Here is a 26,433-nt window from a genome sequence, read left to right as displayed (position 1 = left end):
AACACTTCCAAACATGTCCTGCATGGTCTAGCCTCAGAAGGTGTAGTGGGTGGTTCTCCACCTAGCTGACATTTCAGCAGGCAGCACTGGTGTATAAAGGAAGAACACATCTCAAAGCCCATGGCTGGTGATGCCATCATGAAACCCAACAAAAAAAAACCCAGGCCAAAATCTGCACTCCTTCCACAGTTCTCAACCCCTGGAGGGTTTTCCCATTTTTCTCTACCACCTTCATTCCCCCTGGGACTCCTCCCATTTCTACAAGAAAGGAAGTTTCCCTTCATTTTCACTGGAGTGGATGTGACAACCATGAAAGGAATTGTTTGCCCAAGGCCATCACTGCATCAAGTGCTGTGCCCACCAGTCAAACTCAATGAAGGTGAGTCTGCTTTTACAGCAGCTGCACCTTGGCAGGGTCTGGAAAATGCTGATTGGTGTGACTTCTTGTGAAGCTGCATGTGCATGGATCTCCTCTCCTTGTTCCTTCTGCAATCTCAGCAAAATTCAGCTGAAATTTCTCAGTAAAATTATTTTTTCTTCATGTTACCTGTCTGTTAAGCACTTTTATCTCCTCAGCAACAGTAGTCTTCAATTACCCTCTGAGAGTCAGGAACACAGATGAGTCAACCTTTAGGATACAAACCAGGATACTAGCCAGGGACCACTCGTATTTCCTCCTAGACTCATGTTCTACCTCACATCTGTTTCCATACACAGCCACTACCCCACACTTGCCAGTGTAATGTCTGGGATCAAGCCTATCCTTTAACTCACACGAATTCATTCCTGTTTACCTCTCAAGTATATTTTGGGATCAGGCCTAGAATTTACTGGTTCGCCTATCTATGACTTCATTTTCACACAAAGAAAAGATGGGAGGCAGGGCAAAAGGCAGCATTAGGAAGGCACAGTGCTTTCTAAGAAGCTCCTCTAATTTGAGTAAGTGGAAGCCCAGAATCCCAGCCCAAAGTGCAAAGCACATCATACCACGGTTAGATGTCAAACTAAGAGTTTAAAGGCTCTAAATTTTTCTGAGAGCTCCAGAAAACTACAGAGGAAACTGAAGAACACATCACCTGCAGATGGATGATCACCAACAACAGGCATCTGCCCCAATTCACCCTTCTTCTCTCAAGAGTTCGATTTCCTCCTATTCCCAATGTCTTCTTACAGTATATCAGAAGCCTGTGAAGTCAGCTTTTGCCTGATGAAGCACAAAGTTGCTTTTAAGTATTATGTCATTGTTTTTGTGACTAGCAAGTGTGCAACTGCTCAGCATCTTTTGGAAACTTATAATTCACATTTCTAATAAATCTCTAAAATTACATGAAGCATTATGTCCACTAACATTTACTGTTAAAAATACTTCCAGAGAGCAAACTGATTCAAAATTTTAGTAGCTGTAGGCTTAAAGAGGAAATTATTATTTTACAGTCTTACACTACCCTCAGAACACCCTTATCAGTTTTTTTGATTTCTTAAAAATATTAATACAGAGGTAGGCATGTGGAACTCCAATTGGAGAGCAGCAGAGCCTTTCCACACTCAATAAAATCTCTGATGGGTGCAGTGTAACTGAAATAATACACCAAGAGCCCTTCCTGAACATTCCTCCACATGGATTCCTATCAAAACCAGAAAGACTAATTTAACTTTTCCCAACATGCAACAAATGTGGGTTGATCAATCTGTAATGGGTGTGTTTTGTGAATGAATATGTTGTTATAATTAGATCCAGTTTTTAAGACACAAAACTGCTATGAGTATTTTTACCAGTGGGTTTTATTTTTCTTTCAAAGCCAAGCCTAGGAAAAAAAAGTCTGACAAGTGTTGCCACAAATTTACTAACTTCAATTCCTCAGTAGTAGTATTTATATGACTAGAATTTCACTGCACAAGGCAATGCTTGAAAGAACAGCAAACACAGGAAGGGAGCACAGGAAAAGGAAAAAATGGACTATTTGGTGGAGACATTACATCATTTGCTTTGCAACATATCTGTATTTCACAGCCACAAGAATATCAGCCAGCTCCAAGATAAGGAACATGTTTATTTAGAGAATAAATCTAGTTCAGATTTCATCATAATGTCAATATTTGCCATATTACTACTACAGTTCCTGTCAGTTAACACTCAGTAGTTAATAGTATGTTGTATGCAAAGGGAGAAGATCTGAATGAGCTGTGTATACAACCTGAGAACTGTCAGGTCAGCAACATGGGTCACTCCACTTTTGGAGGGTTCATTCCTTGCTGGGTGCAAGGAGACAAGAACAGACCTTCACTTGGCAGAAAACCACTGACTTCCACCTCACAGATTTTGTTTTATTTTCCCAAGATTTTAGTACCAAACTTGACAACTAAGACAAATTATCAGGTTCCTGTCAAAAACTACAGACAGTCCAGCCAGGCCATTGCAGCAGAGACTTCTCCTGCCCTGTGGTATGATGCAGATCAGTGGGAAGCCAGGGTATGGTAATCAGGTGTTGTGGTTGGGCTCTGGCTGCAGCTGCTTGGGAGTAACTGCTGAAGGAAGAGGGGCAGCAGCCAGTGAAGCTGCTACACACACGTGTTGCAGACACTGCAGGTGGAAAGTGTGGTTTTGGCCAGCACTGAAATCTTGAACCCATTGTATTGATAATGGGGTTATACTTCATTAAATGTGGGCAGGAGATGTGGATAACCCTAAGAAATATAAGTTTCTCTAAGCCCAAGGAACAACATGCTGATTGTTACTCTGCTAAGCCCAAATGAACAAATAACCTCATGGTGGGCTGCTTGCTTTACATTTTCTATGTATTTATTGCAATGCACCAAGACTTATCTCCAAAGGAAGCATGTGTTTCTGCAGAACACCCAGTCACAAACCCTTCAAGTGGTCAGCAGTATCTGGTTCCCCTCACTCAGCTCACACGCACTGCTTTGGTTTGCCCTGTTGTTTCTGCTGCCCCTAGTACACATAAATTACTCAGAGAGCTCGTAATTCAGCAGTAGCTCTCCCCATAACCCTTGACAAGGGGGATTAAGGGTGCCTTCTGACTCTGCATTTACCATTGCCTGGGAATGACTTTGTGAGTGGTGATTGATCTGCTCCAAGGGAGTGGCCTCCCCTTTGTGAGCCCTCAGTTTGCACCTTCACTGTGCCCCAGACCGGCAGTTGCCATCTGTGCCTCTGGGGTTCTTCCACTGACACAGATCTCTGCAATATCCCTCATGCTAGGGACAGGGGACCTCACTAATAGCTACAGTGATCACAGTTATTGCCTCCCACATTAGTGGCTCTGTCCTTCAGATCTTGGTGTTTTCTTGGTGTTTCAGGAATTAGAAGCTATAAGGTTGACTAGCTGGTTCAGACTACCCTTGCCTTATCTCCTCTGTCAGATAAGTCATGTGTGGCCCAGCATGGCAATCCCCATGCTGAGCAGCCCATGCAGCTCAGGACATGCAGAGTAAGTGCCCAGACCGCCATCCTCAGCAGTGTACAAAACAAATAGAACTGTCATAATTCACAGGAGAACAAAGACTGAAAATTTTCTGCCTCTACTGAACACCATATCACAAAATTCCATGGCTCACCAAGTAGAAAATAATCCAGACAATTCTGTTTATTGTTATGTTGGTTAATTTTACTCAGTTCCAAACTGTCCTTCGTCTCAGTAAGGTTCCTAGTAATGCAAATGTCATTCAGCTTTATTCAGATAAATCATGTCAAGTCCATATGTCTAGCAGAGAAGTTCTCCTTTCTGCCAAAAAATTAATTCTGAATTTGTATAATGCTCTTTGTGAACAAACAGTGTTTTCATTACCTTTGTAGAATGCATCTCCCTTCTACAGAAAATATGACTACTGACAGCACAAGAGATGATATGGAATAAAAGCAAATCTAACATTCAAAACAATAATAGGTATTTCTACATATTAGCATTCATACCAAGTTTAAAATCAGTACTATTTGGATCACAGATGACTATTGAATGCTATGCCAAAGTAGCTACAAAAGCAATGATAACGACAATTTGAAAATAGTTAAGAGTGTGAATTGGAAGATTTGATATGTTTTCTTCTTTTAATGTACAGCCCATTCCCAGAATTTCCCTGGACCATGTGGACAGACCAACTGTCACAGCTGTCTATCAAGGCTGAATTAGATGAAGACAAACAATACAGGCTTTGTGGTTCAACTGAAGCAGCAGTCTCAAAAGTTTCCATTTCTCATCTGCAGGCACTGTGGGAGCATTGTCTTCCCCCTCTCTGAAAAGAGAATGGAACAATTATGTTACCGAAATTCCTCTGCAGTGGGTCTGAAAGACTGTTTATATCCAGCCAGGAAGACAGGGAAAACTAAAAGCTGGGATTTCATGACAGCAGGTGGGAGCAGTTTCAGGGTATATACTTCAGTGACATAATGGTACTAATTCTTCTCTTTTAGGGTAAAGCCAGTGCCACAAGATTTACTAGCAATGGAGGAAATGGCAGTAAAAATGCAAAGTTAAATGCAGTGGTAAAATTATTAATTTAACACAAAGTTTTAAAACTGGCTTTCTGAATCAGTCTGGTAATTGATTATAAACCTGGTGCTCATGAGTAGTATACTAGAAAGAAAAATATACTGGTAACAGCAAACTTTTTACCATTTGATATTTTAGGGGCCTTACTAAGGGAAGTGCTGAGTACCAGCTCTGATGGGAGTCAGGTGGACTCAAAGGATAGAAAGCAATCACTCAATTCCTCCCAACAGCAGTAATATTCATTAGCAGCATAAATCAATACTTGATTTCATGCAAACACATATTCATGTGCTTTGGCATAACCTTAAGAATCCAGGCACACAGGTTGCCCCAGTGCTCTCAGTTCAGAAGCAGTGGGCATGAGAGTGTCTGACTGCTTCATTCGGTTGTAATACTAATTTCCTTTTTTTTTCCTGAGGTTATTATAGTGCTAACAACAGCTCAGTGTGTACACACAAACAATCTGAAAGTGCTCATGTGCAAATGGTCACCTGGGGCTACAACTGCTTGCAGGAAGAGTCAACTCATTCCAGAGAATTCCCGCTTGGTCCTGACAGGGGAAGGGGGCGTAGAGGTTGTCAGTAACCAGCAGTGCTGCCAAGAAGTCAGTGCCTACCCTCAACACAATCTGTGATTTCCACATACTCCCTGGTTATCACTCAATACCCCCCCAAAGCCATCTCTGGGAGGCTGCAGGCGAGGCTTCAATTCTGGATGGCACTGAAGCGAGGCATTTGGGATCCCTGTCACAGGATCCTGTCATCGACCAAGGAATGACGAGGGGGGCTAACCCTCACAGCCTCTGGACACAAGTCTTGGAGGTAATGCCTCAGAGCCAAGAGGGTTCAGTGCTGAGACCCCTCGGCCCCAGGGGGTGAAATCTGGGGGGGACAGGTGTCCCAAAGGTGAGAGACTGTGCTTTGTTTGGAACTGGACAAAGCACCCTTAAAAGGAAAACCCTAGAAGCAGCTCTGGTCCATGCACAGTGGTGAGAGCACTGGACATGGAAGGAAGGTGTCACGATGGCAGATGTTCTCTGGGGGGTGCCACGAGTGACAGGAATAACATGAGATTTCAGCTGTGTTTCCTGGGGAAGCCTATGGCATAAGAGGGACTTCTCTCCTCTTGATGAACTGAGAATTGATTATCTGGAGGGTGGCGATGGACCAAGAGTTGGTGATCTGAGGGGTGGCAACTGAATTGAGAGTCTAAAGTTCTGTCTTACTGTGATGTATTGGGAACTTGGCTGGGGGGAGAAGGAATGTTTGGAAGGCTTTCATCCTGAGTTCTGTGTGTTTCTTTTATATATTGTAAGTTAATAAAGATTTTTTTCCTTCTATTCCTAAGCTGGAGCCTGCTTTGCTCTATTCCTGATCCCATCTCACAGTAGACACCAGGGAAAAGATATTTTCATGGGGGCACTGGCATGGTGTCAGCACCAAACCATGACAGCCACGTTGTCTGGCAGCAGCACCATTTGATGGTCCCCTTGAAGAGCTTTCCACCAGCTGCCTCCTAAGGCAGGCTGTAAGCAGTGAAAGGGTTTTACACTCCACACAACAGCACAGAGGATTCCCAGCTCTTCCTGGGGCTTGGTATATATAGGTGTAGCATAAAAAAAAACCAAAACAACAACCAAGTAATAACAAATTATTCTCCATCTCTGGAAAAAGTCTTGGCATGTTTTTCAGTTGGCTACTGATACAAGGGTGCAGGGACCAACCAACCCACTCCTCCCTGAATTGAACAGAAAATTTCCATTTTTGTGGCCAGAGGTACTGGATCAGTGAATAAAACTGAACAATCCGAGTGAGACAATTCAAAAGAAGCCAAAACCTTTGTGGTTGTAAGGTTCTATTTAGGTAAACTAATGCTGTGACACAGTGACACTCCCTCAATCTCAATTAGTGCTTAAACTAATTAAGAAAATTGTTTTACACACTGCATGAGTAGTACCTCTCTTCTTTCTTGGATAATCCCTAGTGTGATGTAAGGGTGATTGAGTATCTAATTACTCTTTAATTGAATGCACATTTTGTACATTTTTAGCTAGTTCAAGCTTAATGCTTTTAGTCCAAAAGTCAGTGAAATTAAGTTGAACTGGAATTTGGTACCTATTGTATTAACAAATTTCTTTTTGAAGGGAGCCTAATTATGAGCCAGTCTGAAGATTTCAGCTGTGTTTGTTACAGAAATACTTAATGCATTGTCTGACAAAAGACTGATTGTATATATTGGTGGTATTATTATCCATGTTTGTCATTGTTTGTTATTATGTTTGTAATTATCAATGTTTATCCTTGTTTATTCTTGTTTAGCAATAACTTTCCTACTTTCTAGTGAAGTCCTCTACAGATCAAATAATTATTCCCAAAGAAAATCTTCCAGGATCAGTGCCATAAATGCCTGCAATATCTGAGAGTTCTTCACAATACCCATGGTTAGAAAAAAAAAAATTTGTAACAAGGTTAATCAAATATCAGAATTCAACCTCAGAATGGAAAAATACCATTATTTTTCCAAGAAGATTTATATCTAATTCTTTCATATACAAAATTTTATGCACCTATATTATTCACAGAGAAAGTTTTCCTGTTCAAAACTAGGACAAATGGAACACTATAAATTTTACCTCAGAAACAAGGAGCAGAAGTAGGAGCAAAGATAAGGAGCAAAGCTAGGATATTTTTAAGAACCAAAGGTTCCAATGTTCCTACAGCAATAGAAAGAAAATATTTAAAAGAGAAGATATGAGAAAAGTTCAGTGAAAAGGATTATTTTTCAAAGTCTCCCAAAAGTGTTGAGAAGGTGCAAATAAAGAGAGTATGGAGAAATTAGATAGGATGTCCACAATAATCTGTCTTTCCATCTGATAGGGAGGAAGTAAGATGTCCCACTGCAGCAGTTTTACGTCAAGATCAATACACAAGATCAAAACCTTTATTCTGCTGCTTAAAAGGAGCCAATCTCTTTCCTGGAGAGCTTTTCCACTTCTTTTGTCTTACCCTACTCCTTACCCCCATTGTCTTACACAATGCCCTTTTTCATCATAGAAGGATCTTGCCTTCTCCTCCTTAAATTATGATAAATCAAAAAGTTCAAGAGTTTTTTAAAAAAGCAAAATACAAAACACATAGATGGCAAAACCTTGTATAATACTAACAAAACATTACCTTTATCCTACACCTTCCTAAAAACAGCACCTGAAAGTACAGCCAGGTGTGGATTCAGTGTGTCTCAGAAAAGAGGACTGAGAACCTTATCAAACCTTATCATTCTTGAAATACTTTGCATTCCTTCCATTAAAAGGTTACAATTTATTGAATCAACATCAAGTTATGTGGGCATTTAGCTGCCTCTAGCTAAATTAAATACACCTTTGTTTGTTTTGAGGTATGGGGATGCATAAACAGTTTTAAAGAAACTTTTGTTGTGTAGCACTGCTCTTCATAAACTCTGGTCTTATCCATAAAACATTGCTCACAACAGTAAGTGCTGACATTCTGTTTCTTGAGTGGCAAGTATCAGTTGCAAAAACATTTTCAGTAATCCAAATAACCTGGAAGTTTTCATTTGCTATTTATTTACAAAACATGTCTGTTTGCTTAGCAAGAGTTTGTATATTTTTCATTGCATTGCCTTTATCCACACAAAATAATCAGAATTTAAAAAGTTCCAATAAGAGTAAGGATCTGGGCTGACCTGGATCTTCAGTTTCAATGGAGTAATAATGTTCTGCTTAAATCTGTGTCATTTCATCCAGGTAAAACAGAGTGCACTTCCATAACATTGGTGGCGGAGGAAAGCATAATGGAGGCTTTCTTCTCTGTATTGTACAGACATCTGTACCTGTGTGTCCTTCTAGTATCTTTGATAATTGAGAGTATATTACATTATATTTTATATGTGCCACTCTTTTTTTTAAATGGGTGTAGCTTTATCAGTGATGATTTAAGCTTCCCACTATTTTGACTCACCACTAATTTGCAGCATTTTCCCCATAAGTGAAAATACCATGGCAGAGTGAGCGTTCAGACTCTAACTTGTGTGCTGTGATTGTTAATAAACACGCTGTGAGGGTGTTTTGTATGACAGGCACTCTGGGCTCCTGGCTACATTATCAGTTCCCAAGCAGCAGTCTACAACCCATACATGGTTTATGGCAAGCTGCTGGGAATTATACTCTCAAAACTCTTTTTATGAAAAGCTGATGACAGCAGTGAATTATAAATCAGAAAGACTGTATGATGCTGGTAGAAACTCACAGGTCACAAAATTTAGGAGCACTTGTCAGCATAAAGCATCTTTTTTGAAGCATAAACAGGGATCTGATTCCTAGACTACCCTGTGACGTTTTTAGCTTTGAAAAGCACAGTAATCTCTCCTCCTTGCTTCTTTACATGCTAAGAGATTTTGAACATTTTCCATTCTTCCACAATTCATCTATTTCTCACAAAAGCTCAGTAAGGAATTGAACGAGCACAATTCCAATATGATACTAACTCTGAAAACTCAAAATGGTTTTCTTTCTCATTTAGGGCTTGATCACCTGCTATACTGATGCTCTAGCCTGGACACATAAATACTTACCACAACAAGGACATGAATACCTACCACAACCAACTCTTCGCTGCCTCTGGCTACCAAGTCCCTACATTCTAGCCCCCATGTCAGAGCTATGTCACATAAGTAACAAAAGAGTTTTTCTAGTCACTTATTTGAATCATCAGCAGTGGGGGAAAAAATTAATGCTGATATAGGGTTCACTTGCAATCTCAGTGCACTACCCTCTGCTATTACAACGAAGCAGAGTAAAACAGCCTCAAAAGGCACCCTTTTCCAGCCATTCCTGGAGCTTTTGGTTGCCTGAAGGCTCCAGAAAATTTGTTTCCAGTAGGCCTCTGATTATGGTGTGTGGCTCACAAGCCAAATGTGTTTGGCCCTCTGTCCTACAGTCATGCATTCAAGTATAAACACCTTCTCAAGAATTCTAAAGTGGCAGCAGAGGACTGGGCACTGGACATTAGACATTAAATACAGAAGAAAAAGAGTTAGTTTTGGTGATAACATGAAGTTCAGTTCCTTTAAAAGACTGAAACTTAACAATTAAACCAATCACCTTTTAAGCACAAACTAAATTTATGGAGACAAACAATAACCAATAAAAAAATCACTCACTTAGAAGTATAAATAATTATATTTCAACAAATCTAGGAAATTGGTGTTAGCATTTCTAAAGAACTAGTGTTGATAATCTTTGTGTCAGGTTGATTCAGGTTTTTTCAAACAGGAAGATGATAAGAACAGTTGTAGTAGCCTAATGATGCATGGCTGCTGACAGCTCATTCCAGCTCTGGACCTACACAACAGGAAAGGATAAAATCCCCAAGTGTTAGAACTTCTGCAAACCAACTTGTTTGTGAGCTTCACGAATTGCAAATGCTACTTGTAAACTGAGAGTAAAGACACGTGGATTGCTAATGTAAATGTCCATTAAAATATAAATTTCACTGAGATCTGTTTAAACACAGAAATACAGTCCATAGCATTGCATCACCCTTCCCATTTCCAAAAGGCAAGGTGCAACTCCATGGCTCACTCTGAATTTGAATGTTTTTCATATTCTACAATCTATTATCATATAATTCACAATTCCATAAAGAGGAGAGTGCACCACCACCTGTTCAGCACTAGTTCATTCCCACTAACACCAGATCCCCTATTTAATATCCTGGGGAAAGGGCAACATAGTTTTGTTGCCACAAGAGCTGCTAAGCAGCTTCAAAAGCAAGGAATTTGCACTTTCCAGTCACAAAACACACCAGATAGTCACCACATCATCCCCCTCTCCTTGCTGTGAAACTAACACTGTGCCAGCTTCTTCTTGTCTGCTCAGACCTTTCAGTATCAAGCAGAGAGTGTCTGCAGCATCAGAAATGCAGTCTCTGTTCCTCCCACCCTAAATTACACCTTCCTGTTCCTCAGGCCTAGCAAAACCTTGCTATTTTAATGATGTCATTTAATTGTTTTCTCTAATCTTGAATTTACAACTAGGAGAATAGTAATTATATTAAGCATGTTTTTAATCTGAATTAATTTCTGCTATCATAATTTACAGAATATAGGATAAACTTGCAGCTCTTTGCAGTCTGAGTGTACCACAGATGTATATTTATGTATGAGTATGTATATGCACTTGTATATATAAAAATTGATGCTTTCTCAGGAATTTCTGAATCAGTCACAAAAGAAAAAATGTTCAGGAGAACTTGAGTAATGTGTGTATGTAGATGGAGTAGGTATAAGACATCGTCACACTTGGAGGATAATTGTTCATGAATATAAAATAAGTTGTGTCTGAGATGGGGAGTTTTGAGACAATACACTGGAGATCAAATTCTTTATTTTATTAACTATTCTCAGAGTAAGGCAAATTAAAGTTTATCACTCTAAAAAGAAAATATTCTTTTAGAAAATTGTTTTTTAGAACAAGCTCTTACAGTCTCCTACTAAGTCTTGTGGATTTCAATGACCTCTATAACAGGCACCTATTTGATCTCCTCTTCGTAAACAGAAGCAATGCCATCTACCTACTCTATGCATGGAAACATGTGTATACACCCTGGTGTATGAAGGGATGAAGACACGTTGGCATGCCATGCTGAGTTCACTATCATTACAAATTCAAACAGATTCTCAAGTGTCTGAAATCAGAAGTCTTGCTCATTCACAAATAAAGCTGTTCCACTGATGTAAAAGAGGGGAAAGGCATGTCTATCAAATCAGCTACACATAAAGCAACAAGAATTAATCAGTGAAGAACACAGTGCTGAAAAAGTACTTATCCATTAGAAAAGGTGGCAAGTCTCAAAATTCCAGCAAGCCTTCTGGAATAGTCACAATTCACATCTTGAGAAATAGTGTGTCAAGCCTACAACTGTCAAATAAATATCCTTTAATGAAATGGAAGATTTAAGATTTTTGTTGTTTGATTCCTAAGAGAGGTAGCATTTGCTTTCTTCACTGCATAACAATATATACTTGCTATATAACAATAGTAACTATATACTAATAGTAAATAGTAACTTTGCTGTATAACAATAGTAATTTATAAATCTTATTCCAAGATCATCTGAAATTATCAAGAAATAGCTCAATGCCCATAGCAAGGGTTCTGAGTCAAGCAGGAAGTAAAAAAGAAACTAGCATTAACACTGAGGAAGCCACAATGTTATCCCTTTTCCTTCAGAAAAGGACTTGGGAGTCCTGGCAAACATCAAGTTCAAGCTAAGTCAGTAATGCACCCAAGGCAACAATGAAGTTCTGCAGCTTTCTCGGCTGCATCAGGAAAAACACTGCCAGAAGGTAGAGGAAAATGCTTCTACTCAACACTGACAGAACATCTGGAGCACTGGGCCCAGTCCTGGGTTCCCCAGCTCAGAAGAAACACAGACACACTGGAGAGCAGCAACAGGCTACAAGCATGGTAAAGAATTGGAGCACCTGCCATTAAAGGATGCCTGAGAGAGCTGAAACTGCCCAGCCTCCAGAAAAGGTGTTTCAACAGGGATTTTATCAATGTGTACAAACACTTTATGAGAACAAGTACAGAAGATCACACCAGACTGCATCTTCAGCTGCATCCAGCGAAAGGAGAAGAGTCAGCGGGTGGAGGGACAGAATGTAAGAGAATAGTGCAGAAGGCAATCTCACATCTGAGGAGTTGAAGCTGTACTAATCACCAAAGATTAGGAACAGGCCTGCCCTTAAAAGGCCTCAACTGTGTCCAATAAGAAGACAAGTGCTAGAAAAAGAGTGGGTTAGGTGGCTGGGGAGAGAGTTGGAGTTTGTTGGTTGCTCTGTGAAGAATAAGGAGTCAGTGCTGTGAGGAGATACCCATGAGAAATCACCAAGAAGGTATGAGAGCTTTGCAATAAGATGACAAAACCAACTGAAATATGGGGAATTTAATTTAAAATTAAGAAAAACATTTTTCCCTGCAGGAGTGCACAGGTACCAATTGCTTAGAGAGGTTAAGGAGTCTTCATCCTTATGATATTCAAAACCCAGCTGGACATGGCTCTGAGCAACCCACTCTTTAAGTGTCAGGCTCAGTGCTAAGCAGTTAACACTGCTTTGGGCAGAGGATCAAACTAATAGATCTACAGAGGCACCTTTCAATTACAACTACTCTGTTATTCTGTTGTTCTTCACTCTCTAAATCTGAACTCAATTTTTTAACCTTCCATGTCTGAAAGCAAATCTGTACTGAGCTTTTACTCCAAACTCCTTAACACCTGACTGGTTCTTTCACTATTGGATATGATTTTAAGAGGTTAGAAATTTTTTAAATGGCTTTTTCAAAAGAAATGTATTTGAAAACTTCAGTAATGGCAGGAGAAGAAGTATGAAAAGGTCATTTAATGGGATGTAGTTTGGATGCATGTCAAAAACCCTACCAAAACAGAATTCAAAAACTCCGTAACCTCAAGCTATAGCTGAGACATATGTTTTCAGCAGAAAAGAAGCAGTCAGGAGATGCCAGTTAGATAACAGCTATCTATGCTGTTAGATAGCAGCAAACTTATTCTAAAACCTACTGGGTTAAAGAGAGCAGAGAAGCTAGTAAGTTCTATTTGTTTTGTCATCCTGAAGGCCCCCTTTAGAGCCTGGCCAAACTTTGTCTTAGAACTGGAGAGGAATGTTTTGAGATCTGGGCTTTTCCACGATGGAGGAACATTTAAAAAAATATAGTTCTTTCCCTGGTATTACACACCATGATATTCTATCTTTGTGTCAACTCTGCTTCTTACTCAACAAATTAGAACAAATTACATCAAAGATCAACATATGCCATTTGATCATAAGCCACGAAGGGTTCAGTTTTGTCAAGGTTTAAATCAAGGCTGAGGAACAGATGTTCTGAAGCTTTGGGAGCACGCTGTGCAAAGAGCCTGCATTCTGATTCAGTCAAAATTAATTAGACCTTTCAAACAACCTTTTTCTACTCCTATGGATACACTTACAGAAACATTTGTCTCCTTCTTTTCCCGGCAGAGTAACAAGGTCATGGCAAACTAACATTCCCCAAGGTTCTTCAGGTGGCTGTGCCACACTGGCTTGGAATAAAAAAAAAAATACTTAAAACTTTACTGACAGGAGTTCCAGCAGCTTTGGCAGAGGGGCATAGTGTATGAAAAGAAATCAACCAGTGTGTTTGTAATTGAATGTTAAAGACATACCAGAGCTTTAAAATAAAAAGTAATCTGCTCTTTGAAAAGAAGAACAGCTCCTCTTGAATTACTAGGAAGATGCTGCCCTGGGAAGTATTACTTCCCCATCTACTACTGAGTCCTCACAGCAATATTCAGCTGATGCCAGCAGTCCCAGCTTAAGGGACTTCCCTCGTTCCTGTGAAGGAAGGAATCTTTCTGCGGATTTCTGAGGTCTGTGTGAGGAGCTACCGCTCCTCAACACCTTCCTCCTGGAGAAGTGTGAGGAAATCACTACAAGTAAGATTGTTTCCTTCCCTGTAAACCTCTTTGCATAGAAGAAATGTGAACAAAGCCATGTGATTTCTTTTTCTGCTTCATTTTTTTTCAGCTCCCTGAACTCAATAGCAAAGATATATAATGAAACCTTGATTAGGTCTGTGATACTTGGACTGATGCACACAAAACTGAAAAGACCTGACCAAACAAATTTCTGATAAATAATTCAATCAGGTGTAGAGAAACAAGTGTCATTTCTTCTGAGAGCTACACTGTGTCAGGAGTCACAGTTCTTCCTCAGTGCTTGAGTGTCCATAATTAGTATGGCCCCACAGTGAGGACGATTACTTTGCATTAAAAATTCCATCATTTAAGAATTAAAACTGCAGATTATTTTGTGAAGCAAAGCCAAGATAAATCTTATTACATAGAAAAAATCTTTATAAGTATTGACAAAAGTAATAAAATTTCAAACATGAAAGCAAAAGGGAAATTTTTACATTTCAATTCCATCACTGTAAAGGAAACTCTTTCATGCTTAAAATTCAAACTCAGCGTGTCAAGTAATTTCACTGTTACAGACTTGAATTACCTGCACTGGCCTGAGGGCATTATTCACTCTCTGAGAAAAATTGTACTTTAATATTGCTACGATTTTCCCAAGTAATTTTTATGCAGAAGCTGGGATGAATTTGAAACATCCATTTCAAGATTAAAGTGACAACATTTGGTTACCTCAGAGAACCATGTAATTGCAAATTCGTCTTAGGGATATGCTCAAAATTAAATATGGGGATGAGAAAATAATATTAAAAAAGGGACCAATGTTTGGGGTTTTTCTTCAGCTTCTGGGATGCAGATATTAAATAGGGTTATAAAACACAAATAAACCCTTTCTTCAACAGCATTTAGATGCATACACTACATCAAATGCTTATGCTATATGGAAAGACCATGAAATTGTTGGTCATTGTCCTAGCCAATTTAATAACTTCTATCATATGCAGGAGGGATGATAATCTTCTCACTTCATTTTAATGGATCTTTTGGAAGCATTGAATTATCAGTCTTTTTTATGGGTTATCTGCTGCCTGATCATTTGTTACTTCACATGAAACTGGTGTCTGGATCCAGAGCATGCTCTGAATGGGTTTAACTCCACTACAGAGCCTGACATGAACTAGAGAGGGCAAGAATTTAAAGTAAAAACAAATATCCTTACCCAAAACAGTTTATCAAAACCCTTTAAGCAGCATGCTTTCCAGATTAAACGTCAGATGAATCTATTTTGTAGCTTTGAAGAAATGAAAAGATAGAAAATCTGAGGCTTTTATATTATGTATTTCAACAGTAAACAGGGTCCTGCATTAAAGCAGGATCACTTCATTTCAAGATCAACCATAAAGCTGGTGCCCTGACTCATTCCTTTCAAGGCAATAATTTGTCTTAGTATAATAGACTTGTTTAAGTTAGAAAAGACCTTTGAGATCATCATGTCCAACTACTCACCCAGCATTGCCAGGTGCACCACTAAACCATATCCCTAAAATCACATCTAACACCCTAAATGTCTTCAGAAATGGTGACTCAGTCACTTCCCTGGACTTCAGCTCTCTTTGAATCTCTTTGCCAGGTTTTTCATTATAGCAAAACATCCATTAACTAAGTATAATGAGGATTAGGAGTAACTGTTGAATATTGAGGGAATTATTTTATATATAAAATAGATAGAGGCTGAGGGAACATGACATGAGAAGTTTTAATAGCTGCAGCAGGTTTAATGCAGGTTCACATGTGTATTTCTCTTGTGTCATCCTCAAATTCTTGCTCTGAGAGTCAATGAAGGTGGAAAAGAAGCAGCAACTACTTTGATGAATGAAATATGAAAAAATAGTCCTTTTTTCATAGACAGAATTTAATTTGTTGCCTTTCATACCTTCACTGGAATTTCTCAAAATTCAGTCTTGTTGGGGAAGAACAACATTGTAAAAGAAGAACAAAGCTTCATTTTAGAATTAAAGGCCTCCTTCCAGAACTACTACCCTTCTTTTTTAACAGTGTGAAAAGATCCACCAATGGCTGGTTTTCCAGAAACATGGAAAGAAAACTACCAGTAAAACTCTGTATCTGGGGAAATATACCACATAACCAAGGCATGCTGTGCTTTTCTTCACTGCAGCATGGGAAATAAAAGCTACAAGAAGTAAGTGTGATGTAAATGGGCATTGTGATTCACTGCCTGGAGGGTGGTGAATGACTTTCTTGTTTTCCATTGCTTTGCTTGCATGCACGGCTTTTGCTTTACCTATTAAACTGTCTTTGTCTCAACCCAGAAATTCTCTCCCTTTTACCTTTCTGATTTTCTTCCCCATCCCACCACATGAAAGGGACTGAGCAGCTCATGGGGCTTGGTTGCCAGCTGGAGGTAAATCATGACATAACCAAACTATTACACACAGGATGAAATAGAAATTAGAGTGTCAGAATTTAAAATTGTGACAACGTATCATAACATTAGCTAAAGTTAAGTGCATTTTCTACTTTAGCTAAATTAGTTCAAAATTTTGATTGTTCCGCTGTTTTTGCTTACCTGACTGAAGAGTCATCATTGTTCTTCCTGCTCTGCTATTGAAATGCAGCCCTGATGACTCTATCACTAAGTGGCTGAGTTGGTCTGAAGTTATCTCCTAGGATTCCATCAGAGCCCTCTAAAAGTTCAGCACCTTTAACATGAGTCCTCAGTCTTCGAAATTCCTCTATCTGGAAGACAGAAAAACAGAAGTTAGGAAGCTGAGACACATTCTTCACCATGGGACTAATGATCAAAACCAGCCCTGTCCAGCCAATTCTGCAGCTTTGAAAATCGAAGTGTTCAGGTGCCATATAGTAAGGTCAATATATATTAATAATATTTTAAAATAGTTATCAGCACTGTCAAAATATTTGAGATATAGAGAAAAGCTAGAATTTTTAAGCATTTGCTTTGGCAAACTTTTCCTTTGCCTTTTCACAACTTCTTTTAAGATCTATAACCATCTTGGCCATTGCAGATTACATCCTATGAATCAGCCTTACTGTCGTGCATTGAGAGTAGCAATTCTGGTCTTCTTCAAAAAAGTGCGTTTCAGGAATAACTTGCTTGACTATAAATTGTTTTGAAATTCTCCTAGTGATTTATTTACTTCCTGAAACTGTTGCCTTCTAAACCAGAAGAATACTGAACAGATTCTTAGCTTTAGAGGATGTCAGTTGACATTTTAGATGAAAAAATACAGTTTTTGTGATCAAAACAAAATACTGCTTCAAAAGATCTGTGGGTGTAGACAGTCAGAAAGTCAAATACAGTAAAAAATAAATAAGAAATATTTCAATTGAGCCAAAACAAATGTTTCTTGCTTATAGACTCTTTTTACATTTTTCGAAATCTCATCTGGTGTACAGAAGAGTACGAGCAGCTTCCATCTCCGTCCCTGGTGCTAGCATCAAGTGCTGCATGATAAAACACTACCTTAGTATTCACTTTTGCTGGTTTTAGGAGTCTGATCTTTTAAATAGCTACAACTACTAGAAAAATATTTTTTCTTGGACATATTCACAAGTTGTCTTAGCTGGATTCGGCAAATGTACTTGATGGCTGACTCCCCTTTGTACTACAAACCTCAGCCTTTGTACTTGAACTGACCCTGTGACACTTCTCTATGCAGTTCATCTCTAACTTGAAACTGAAGATACACAGAAAGTAAAATGGAGCCTGGAGTATACAATCATTTTAACATCTAAGACATTATAGAGTTAATTTCTCCATGAAAAACACCCTAGGAAATATTACAGGGAGAATGTAAGCATGATTCCAGAATTAAATTAAATGAGGTACTAAACAGCAGGTAACGGCATTTTGATTCTTATCCTGCCTACAGAGAATACTTTCTTACTGCAACCTGGAACACAACTGCCCTCATTGTTGTTTTCCACTCTACAGCAGTACTGATACAGATTTATTTACTGGATTTAGAGGGTAGCTCTTCTCTGCTTAATTTTCCTCAAAAAAACAGTGTGCTTGGAAATCAACACTCAGCTTGTGGCAGCTGAGATATAAGGCAACAGCTTAGACTGCAAAAATGAAAAAAGCTCCTTGAAGGTGCTTTTAGAGGCAGAATTCTGTTATGGAAGATTTTTGTTGTTGTTGTTGTTTACTTTAAGGAAACTGAAAACAAACCCACTACCAGCTTGGAATTGAAAAAGTCTTCAGAACTCAAGGGCTGGTAAATGACTGAAGGAGCTTTGTAAAAGCATACTTTTTCACCATCTGAATCAGCTCTGGAAAGTCTGAGATAATTGCAGTTTAGGAAGGAGCACTTTACAAAAATGTGGCTTTTGTTTGATCTTGTGAGAATGAGATACTTCAAACAAAGACAGATGAAGGAGAGGGAAGAGCAGGCTCTCTGCAAAGCTGGAATTTGTGAGCTGTCTCCTACTGAAACTACAAATGCTCTGTCCCAGTTCCCACAGTGAAATCTTTCTCCAGGAGGTAACTCCTCACAAAGCAGCTTCCAGTTTCTTCTACAGGAGAGTAGAACTGACCTGATCTCTGTGCCTGCTCTTTAGTCTTTACGGAAGTCAAGAATTGTAGCTCTGCTCCAAGGGGGAATTTCTTCTGCAATCAACACCCTTCTTGTTTAGTTGTTCCTTCCATGGTTCACACTGCTGTGTGAACCTTCAAATGAGGTAGACAAAAGGACTACACATGTGGTGGTTTGCTCTACTCATAAGAAGCACTTCTGTGAGAAAAGGACGTTTGCTGTGCCAACACTACTTTCCCTATTGAATTTCCATGTGGCAAGGTAATATGGTGTCTCAGATTGAAAGGTAGCTGCATGTGTATTCTATTCCCACCTGTTAGATGAATAGATCATCTGTTAGATGTTAGAATACACACCCCTGTTAGAGGTGGAGCAGTTATCTTCTGTTAATTGGGCAGTTTTTCTTTATCTCTTCCACAACCAATCCTCCCTCCAGGAAATATCTTCTGTTACTGGGCCATTGAGTGTCATTGCATGGTTGATAAAATTACATCATCCCATTGTGAGAAGCTCTGCCCAGGGGGAGGAGCCAAGCATCCCTACCTGGATATAATCTGAGATTTGGAACATCACAGTCAGCCTTCCCCCACTGGATTCACAGAGGAAGACCAGGCCCATCTACACCACCACCAGACCTTCAGAGGAAAACTCCACCCTTTTACAGCATCCCTGCTTCAACAGAACCACACCTGTTACTCAGGAGGACTGCAGCCACTGTTCAATCAGACTGCTACCAACATCCAGACCAACAGGGTGTCAGGTTGTATTCTGACTCTGTCAGTAGTTTATTTTCTTTTTATTGTACTATTGTGTTTGTATTTTTTAACATTTTCCTAGTAAAGAACTGTTATTCCAATTCCCATGTCCTTGTCCGAGAGCCCCTTAATTTCAAAATTGCAATCATTTGGAGGGAGGGAGTTTACATTTTCCATTTCAGGGGAGGTTCTTGCCTTCCTTAGCACACACCTCTCTTTTCAAACCAAGACACATGTGTGCCCTGCTGATTCTATTTCACTGCTCACCATCTCCTCCCAGCCCCTCATAAGTCAGTGCTGTGGAGTACACCCTGCAGGATGCAGGACTGCCAAGGAAACAGATGTTTTAGAGGTATACAGCTAAGCACCCTTGGATAGTCACATACTTTTACCAGGAATAGCTACTTTAAAAACTTCTTCTTCTGCCCAGGAGACATTAAGGATGACCTAAGCCTTTCACACTGAAATTTGGTGTGGAGAGTCTGGTTCAAGCATGGTTAAAGAAAGAGGCCGTGAAGGCATACAGTTGAGGGAAAAGTAAAAGGTAGTTGTAAAGCAATTCCCAGGCTTGATTCTATAAACAATTAGGCTCTCTCAAGCACCACTTTATAAACAATAAGATTCTCAGACAGTCTTCCCATAACAGGCAAAACACTCTGTCCTTGGGCTCTCTGGGAAAAGATAGCTACTCTGGGAACAGATATGGAGGTTTTGGGAACTTTTCATATCACAGTGAGAACGCTGTCCTGTTTTCAATAAACAAATCATAGGTATTGTAAAACAAAAGGAGGGGTTAGAGTTTTCTCTGTTAACCTATCGTGAGCTTGGATTTTGCAATAGGCATGAAGTTAATTAACACTGTTATATAAAGTGGCTGATTTGGTCAATAAATCGGAGTTGATGCTGATCAAAGAACAACAAAATGGGTCGTTCTCCCTTCACTTTCAACAATTTGGGATTAAGTTCTAACCAGTGTAGAGGCAAATTCACAATGTGAACAGTGGCATTTCTACTGAGTAAAATCATTCATGTTCACATTGTGTAGAATTTTTTTTACCACTCATTGTATTCAGATCCTGAGCATTCTTCTGTTTAATTTACACATTTGCTGAAGAATAGAGCACACAATACTAAGGATTTCCCTGTTTTCTATAAACATTTATTTGATATGAGATATGGAAGCATTATCCTTCTGTTTGAAAATTTAACATGTCTCCATGACACCTTCCAAGAACATGGACCTTACTTCCCAGCACCCAGAATACCATGAAGCTCTGAGTGCTTTATTTTAGTTGACATAAATTTTGCCCAATTCCCACAACAGTTCCATATGCTAGTTCCTCTTTCTGTCCGTTGGTAGTTTTTCATTCTGAATGAGGTAGACAAAAGGACTAGAGACCATGCCATTCAATAAAAGACCAGTTAACTCTGACGATGAATACAGCGAACAAGAGCTCCTTCTGCATCATTGTTTAAAATCCTTACTCTGAGTGGCTTAGACAATGCACTTCAAGCACTCTGGGCTTCAGTGAACCACAAAGTACTTTATTCACAAATGTCCCTTTTTTTTAAATATAGTGGAGAGAAGCATGACTAAGACTTTTTTCAATTTCCCGTTTTTCCCGCTTTTAAGGGCCTAATAGGAGTTTTCTCTCAGTGCATTTCAGCAGGTACATGCATGTGTAAGATATCTCACAAAAAGAATCAACAGAGTTCTTTCTGGGCTGTGCATTTCAACATAAGTCAAGTGAGGATGGAAAAAACCACAATAGGAGGACAGGAATATGCATAGAATGACCCATGAAGGACTTTTTTGATGGAAGTGAAGTCTCATGACAAAGAAAATTACTTCCAATGAGGAAACAGCATTCCTCATGATTCCAGGAAAGCACATCCTGATGCTGCAGTCCTGAATTGCTCTTTTGCTATTTGTAGAATGAGCACACTCAGATCTCCTTTCACTTAACTTTGACTTAGATCAGTAGCATATCAACTCACCAGCTGAACTTTACTCTCTGAAAATGTCTTCAGGTAAAAAAAAGGTTCTCTACTTTGTAATAGTCAGCCTATTGTGCCCATGTCAAAATGGTTTGACATTGTTCCAAAATAACAAAATGTGAAAATATTTTATGAGCATGACCTTGAAACAGCGTAGCAATTTTATTCATTTTTTGCCCTTATGACCCGCAGTTTGTTAAGCTGATCAATATTGCTGTGTTAATTGCAGAAAATTAGCATATTGTCTCCAATATATGGACTAGTTTGATCAGAGGAAAGAAATAAAACTTATTCTATATTATATTATGTAATTCTTTATTTACTTGTTATTGACACTCAAAACTTGATTATTTCATGGCCTGAAAAATGAAAATAGCCTTGAATTTGTCTCTCACTGGCTATAACCATAGATGCTACTAGTATTTATATAAAGCACTTGACATTTCATTAGTATCCCAAAGAAGAAATTTCCACAAGGTAATGACAAATGTAAAAATAATGTACTTAAACCTATTAGAAATGCATTTACACTGAAACCTATGATTTAATACTACAAGCTGGCTTAATAAAATTAAATACCTCTACCAGCCTTCCATGGAAGATTCAAAATGGTATATCCTATACTACATCCTCTTATTTCCTGCAGACAAAAGCCCTTGCATTTCTAATCTCTCCTTAATCTCTCCTGGGCAACTTGCTCTAGATGAACCTGCTTTAGTAGGGCTTTTGGAATAGATGCTCTCCAGAGGTCCCTTCCAACCCCAGTCATTCTGTGGTTCTGTGATTAAATGAAATCTCTCATAGGCACTCATGCCCACATGCACAAAAGAGGCCAGACAGTTCACCGCAGACAAAATGCTAATTACAATTTAAAATCTTGGAATTTTAGCTATAGCAAAATATTCTAGAACCAACAAAATCTTAATTTGGGCATCATGGAGATCTCACAATACCTTTCAATTTACAAATCCCAGAATCCCATATTTATTTTTCATTGACGTATTTATTTTAATGACATATTTATTTTTCATTGATATCTGAAAGCAATATCTGATGAAATATATTTTTATGCCACCTTGGCAAAAGCCTTTTAAGTTCTTAATAATTATTTTTCCTGCACAACCTTAACTTTAATGCTGCAGTCATAAATATCACAGAGGAATGTTTTTCTGATTGGTGTTTATCTGTGACAAGAATAGTGGATCATCCTGGCATGAGTTTGCTCCAATCCATCACTGGACTCCAGTGCCACCTCTCACCAATGTACAGTGCCAGTGGGAGGGATAGGCTCCTCTATGGCTTGCATGCCCTTCATCACTGCAATGTTTTTGGGTCGGGTTTGCACCTATCACAGTAATGCAGCAACACAAACCAGCCACCCCTCACCTTACAAAGGCCATGGCTGTGAGCCTTGGTCTTTGCCCCAGGCACTATGGGTCACTCTTTTCTCCAGGCGCAATATTCTTTTCAGGAGTCTTATCCCCGTCACACAACATTCCGACATCCTGCCTTCTTGTGGTAAATTAGTACACAGTAATACTAACTAAAGTTGTATTTCTCCTCTTAATTCCTCTTTTGTTCACCCTCTTGGTGTCTCCCACTACATGTGGATGGTTTAAACTCAGCTCTCCTCTGTGCACTGACTGGATTAAAAAGGAATAAATACCACAAAATCTGCAACTAGCAATATCATACTATGCCTCAGTGTAATAGCTGTAGTATCTTACTATGTCTCAGCTGTAATAGCTGGACTTTGTACATCTGATTAAGTCCTCTTATTTATCAATATCCCATCTGGACAATTAGCTGACACGTTACAAAATGCACTCTGTCTTTAAAAGTTGTTTGAATCTAATAATGCTAACAAGAAGCTGTTTACTCAGTAGTAAATAATGCATTTACTCAGTAGTAAGCAGCCACAAGTCTTAGTTTTTCATGAACAAATAACAGATTCATGACGGGATGCATTTAAGTTGCAGCTACCAGACAAATAACTTATTGGGAGCTATTGCTTTTATCCTATGATTAGACCTAGAACTCAGTTTCCATAAGAGAAGAAATGCTGCCAATTCTAAATTGTTAAAGATGTTAAAACATTGTGCCAGCATCACTAGCAAAATTTTAAATTATTAAAGCTGAAATAATTGAAATCTGAATTTATTACCTTTTATACTTTTTTCACGTGCTTCAGAGCAGGCAATGAAAATTAATGCATTCAGCTTCAGGGATTCTAGGTTGATTCACCTAAATTAAATGCACACTCCTCCAGCTGGGATTCACAGACTGTGAGAGAATATTCATCAGGAGTTTTCATTGTTTTTACTGGGATTATTTGTAGACATATTTGAAAAATTGTGCATAGAAAGGCTCAGAACTGTTAGATTTAATTTAAGAAAAAAAACCCAAACATTTTAAAATACATACGTGTGAAATCAAATTTAAATAGGTAGCTTCCATTTGACATTTATTATAAAACTGAATTTAAAAAGAGCCAGATAAATTAAATACAGTTCAATGGAATCTAGCCAATCTGTACTACATTAAAGTTTTTCATTCTCCAGGATGTAGTGCCTCCTTGTGCTTTTTTTTTCCCTTTAACATTAAAAAGCAGTGATATTTGAAAGCTTACAATTACAAAGAATTTAATTTCTTTTGCCCATTGAGTTCCTTTTTCCTTTATTGTTGACTTAAATATAAGAATTATTTTAAATGCAGATGATATATGATAACAAGGTTTTTCATCTCTGACCTTTGCATTGCTTTCAGTGACTCAAAAGGTTTAACCTTTACTTGAAAAGCCATGTACTGATCTAATGGGATCTTTAAGGAGAACAGACATAACATTCTGATATATACATTTGCACGCTATAACCTTTAGCTCATAACCATATTCCAAGGTCAATGTAAGCACAGCTGTTACCTGCACTTGGGACACAGTCAAAGGATAGCGAAACAATATCCAGGTGACACCTTCACTGCAGGGTGGAATGGTCAGAGAGCCCTCATACACCCAGTAGTCACGCAGAAGAGGATCTGAAACCAAAAAAAAAGTGGAATTTTAATGACTATTAGGAAGTTAATGGTGCTTTTCAGTGACAGCTTATGACAGCTGTGGGCTCTCTCGCATGACAGAGTTGGTAAGCAGAAGCTAAAGTGTGAATTTACAACCTGCCAAGCACTGCCCACTACTTCCTCATATGAACGTATATGAGCTTGTGGTCATTGTATTACAGTAAGTTACCCTGCAGATGTGCATTTTAGATGTGAAAATGCCACTTGGTAGATGTGAAAAATAACAAGTGCACAGCTCTTTAAATCAGCATGGCAAATAAGCAATGTTATGGGAATAAAGGAATTCCTGTTAATGTCAAAAGCTAAAAAGACACGTATTTTGAATGCAGAGGGTCTGTGGTGATTGAATTTTAACTGACTTCTACGTTTAGGATATGTCTCAAGAATTAACTTTATTTCATTTTTTAGAAAAAAAAATCAATGAGAATTCAGCTGAAGAAAAACTTTTCACTTTGCAATTCTGGTGACATAGGTTTTGAGATGCAATGGTGCTTCCTACCTTTGCAAAAGTGAGTTGAATTTCAGAGGGGGAAAAACATCAAGGTTTACCTTATAATTACATAATTTTTTACATTTATATGTTTATTAATAGGTTTATAAATAACTGCTGGGATAAACAGTTGTCGCTGAAGAAAATGTACAATATTTTGTGCATGCAGAGTTTTAACTCTACATAAAATACATTTGATTTTCATTATTTTACTTTCTCATAGAGTCCAATCACACTACACTTCATAAGTGAGACAACACAGGGCTTTCCTTTGCTGCTGTAGGCCATACAGCCTAAAAAGTACTAAAAAAAGAAAACTGCCTAAAAAAGGAGAGGAAACTGCCTGAGTGTAAAAGAGGGTTTCTGAAGAAACAAACCTAGGGAGAAAGTGGAGACAAAGGGTGGTTAATCATGGCATGGAGAGCCAGGGGGAAGGTTGTGACTAGCTTGACAAGGACAGAATGGGATACTGGAAACAAATAAACCTGCTTGGTGCAACTAACCTGTTACTGTCATTTCACTACTAGCTCAGAGGAAGATCAGTAGAATTAAGTTTTGCTAATGAAGCCTGTAATTGTCAGCAAATGGACTTTGTTTTGTAGGTGCAATTTTCTTTCTCAGCTTGGAAATTATGTAGCAAATCCATTGACAGTGAGTTGCATCATCAAACACTCAAAAGTTAAGAACTGCAAGAATTAATTCAGCCCATCCTGTGCATGCATTGTGATACAGTGCTGTCACATGATCATGTGTGTCTTTTCTGGAAAACCTTTCATTATTTACTTGCAAAGACAGATGATTTTGTTTTGAAAAGTACATAATATTGTTTAGAATTCCCAGTACAATATGAGGCATTTGGAATTCTTTTTCCTGTGCTATTGAAATACTGCTTGTTAGAATATTTTCTCATTTTCCATATTTCTAATACACTCATTTCTCCAGTGCCTGAGAGCTTAAATGAATTAATTTATCCTCCCATACCCCTGAGTGGTGAGGAAGGATAGATTATCTCCTCACTTTACAGCTGGGGAACTGAGGCAGAGAAGATGAGGTCAAATGCATCTATCCATTTGAGGTATTCAATATGACATGCTTAGAACCTGATTTCTCAGAGTATTTAACTTTCTATAGCACAAAATACAGTCAGAGCACTGCTCCCATTGACTTCTCTTGGAGGTGTAAGCACTCAGCACTTCTGCAAATCAGAGCCCATGATCTCAAGTCGGGCACCTGGAAAATGAGGAACACATAGTTAGATATGACCTGTGAACATTTTTGTTTGTGTGGCTTGATCAGCATCAAACAGGAGCTGTGAGGCAGGGGTCCTGTAAAAAATAGCTTATGGTCACGCAATCAGGTGATGTTTCATAATGGATATGCACGAGAGGCACAGGCTGCCTTAATTCCTGCAATTCCTAATTGCTGAGCACTTGACTTTGCAACCTAAATAATATTATTTTCCTATAATTAATATAGTTTAATGTAGACCTAGACTACTTTGAAAAAATTAAAGATCTTGCCACTATGGTAGCGTTTAGC

General features: G+C 38.7%; 1 protein-coding gene across 1 annotated transcript in view; it reads right to left on the bottom strand.

The window, feature by feature from the left end:
* Nucleotides 1-2,960: 2,960 nt before the first annotated feature.
* Nucleotides 2,961-26,433, bottom strand: part of CA8 (carbonic anhydrase 8) — a 50,005-nt gene continuing 26,532 nt past the window's right edge. Inside the window, exons 7-9 of the mRNA XM_054284890.1 lie at nucleotides 24,253-24,365; nucleotides 16,590-16,759; nucleotides 2,961-4,251 (exon numbers count right to left, since the gene is read on the bottom strand). Coding sequence (XP_054140865.1) covers nucleotides 16,625-16,759; nucleotides 24,253-24,365 — 248 coding nt within the window. The 3' untranslated portion in view covers nucleotides 2,961-4,251; nucleotides 16,590-16,624. The remainder of the gene's footprint in view (nucleotides 4,252-16,589; nucleotides 16,760-24,252; nucleotides 24,366-26,433) is intronic.

This window comes from Melozone crissalis, unplaced genomic scaffold (assembly GCF_028551555.1).
Source record: "Melozone crissalis strain CALT ecotype California unplaced genomic scaffold, PUWL_Pcris_2 ptg000042l_1, whole genome shotgun sequence".
NCBI lineage: Eukaryota > Metazoa > Chordata > Aves > Passeriformes > Passerellidae > Melozone > Melozone crissalis.
The sequence above is the reverse complement of the archived record's forward strand: the minus strand, read 5'-3'. Positions and strand labels throughout refer to the sequence as shown.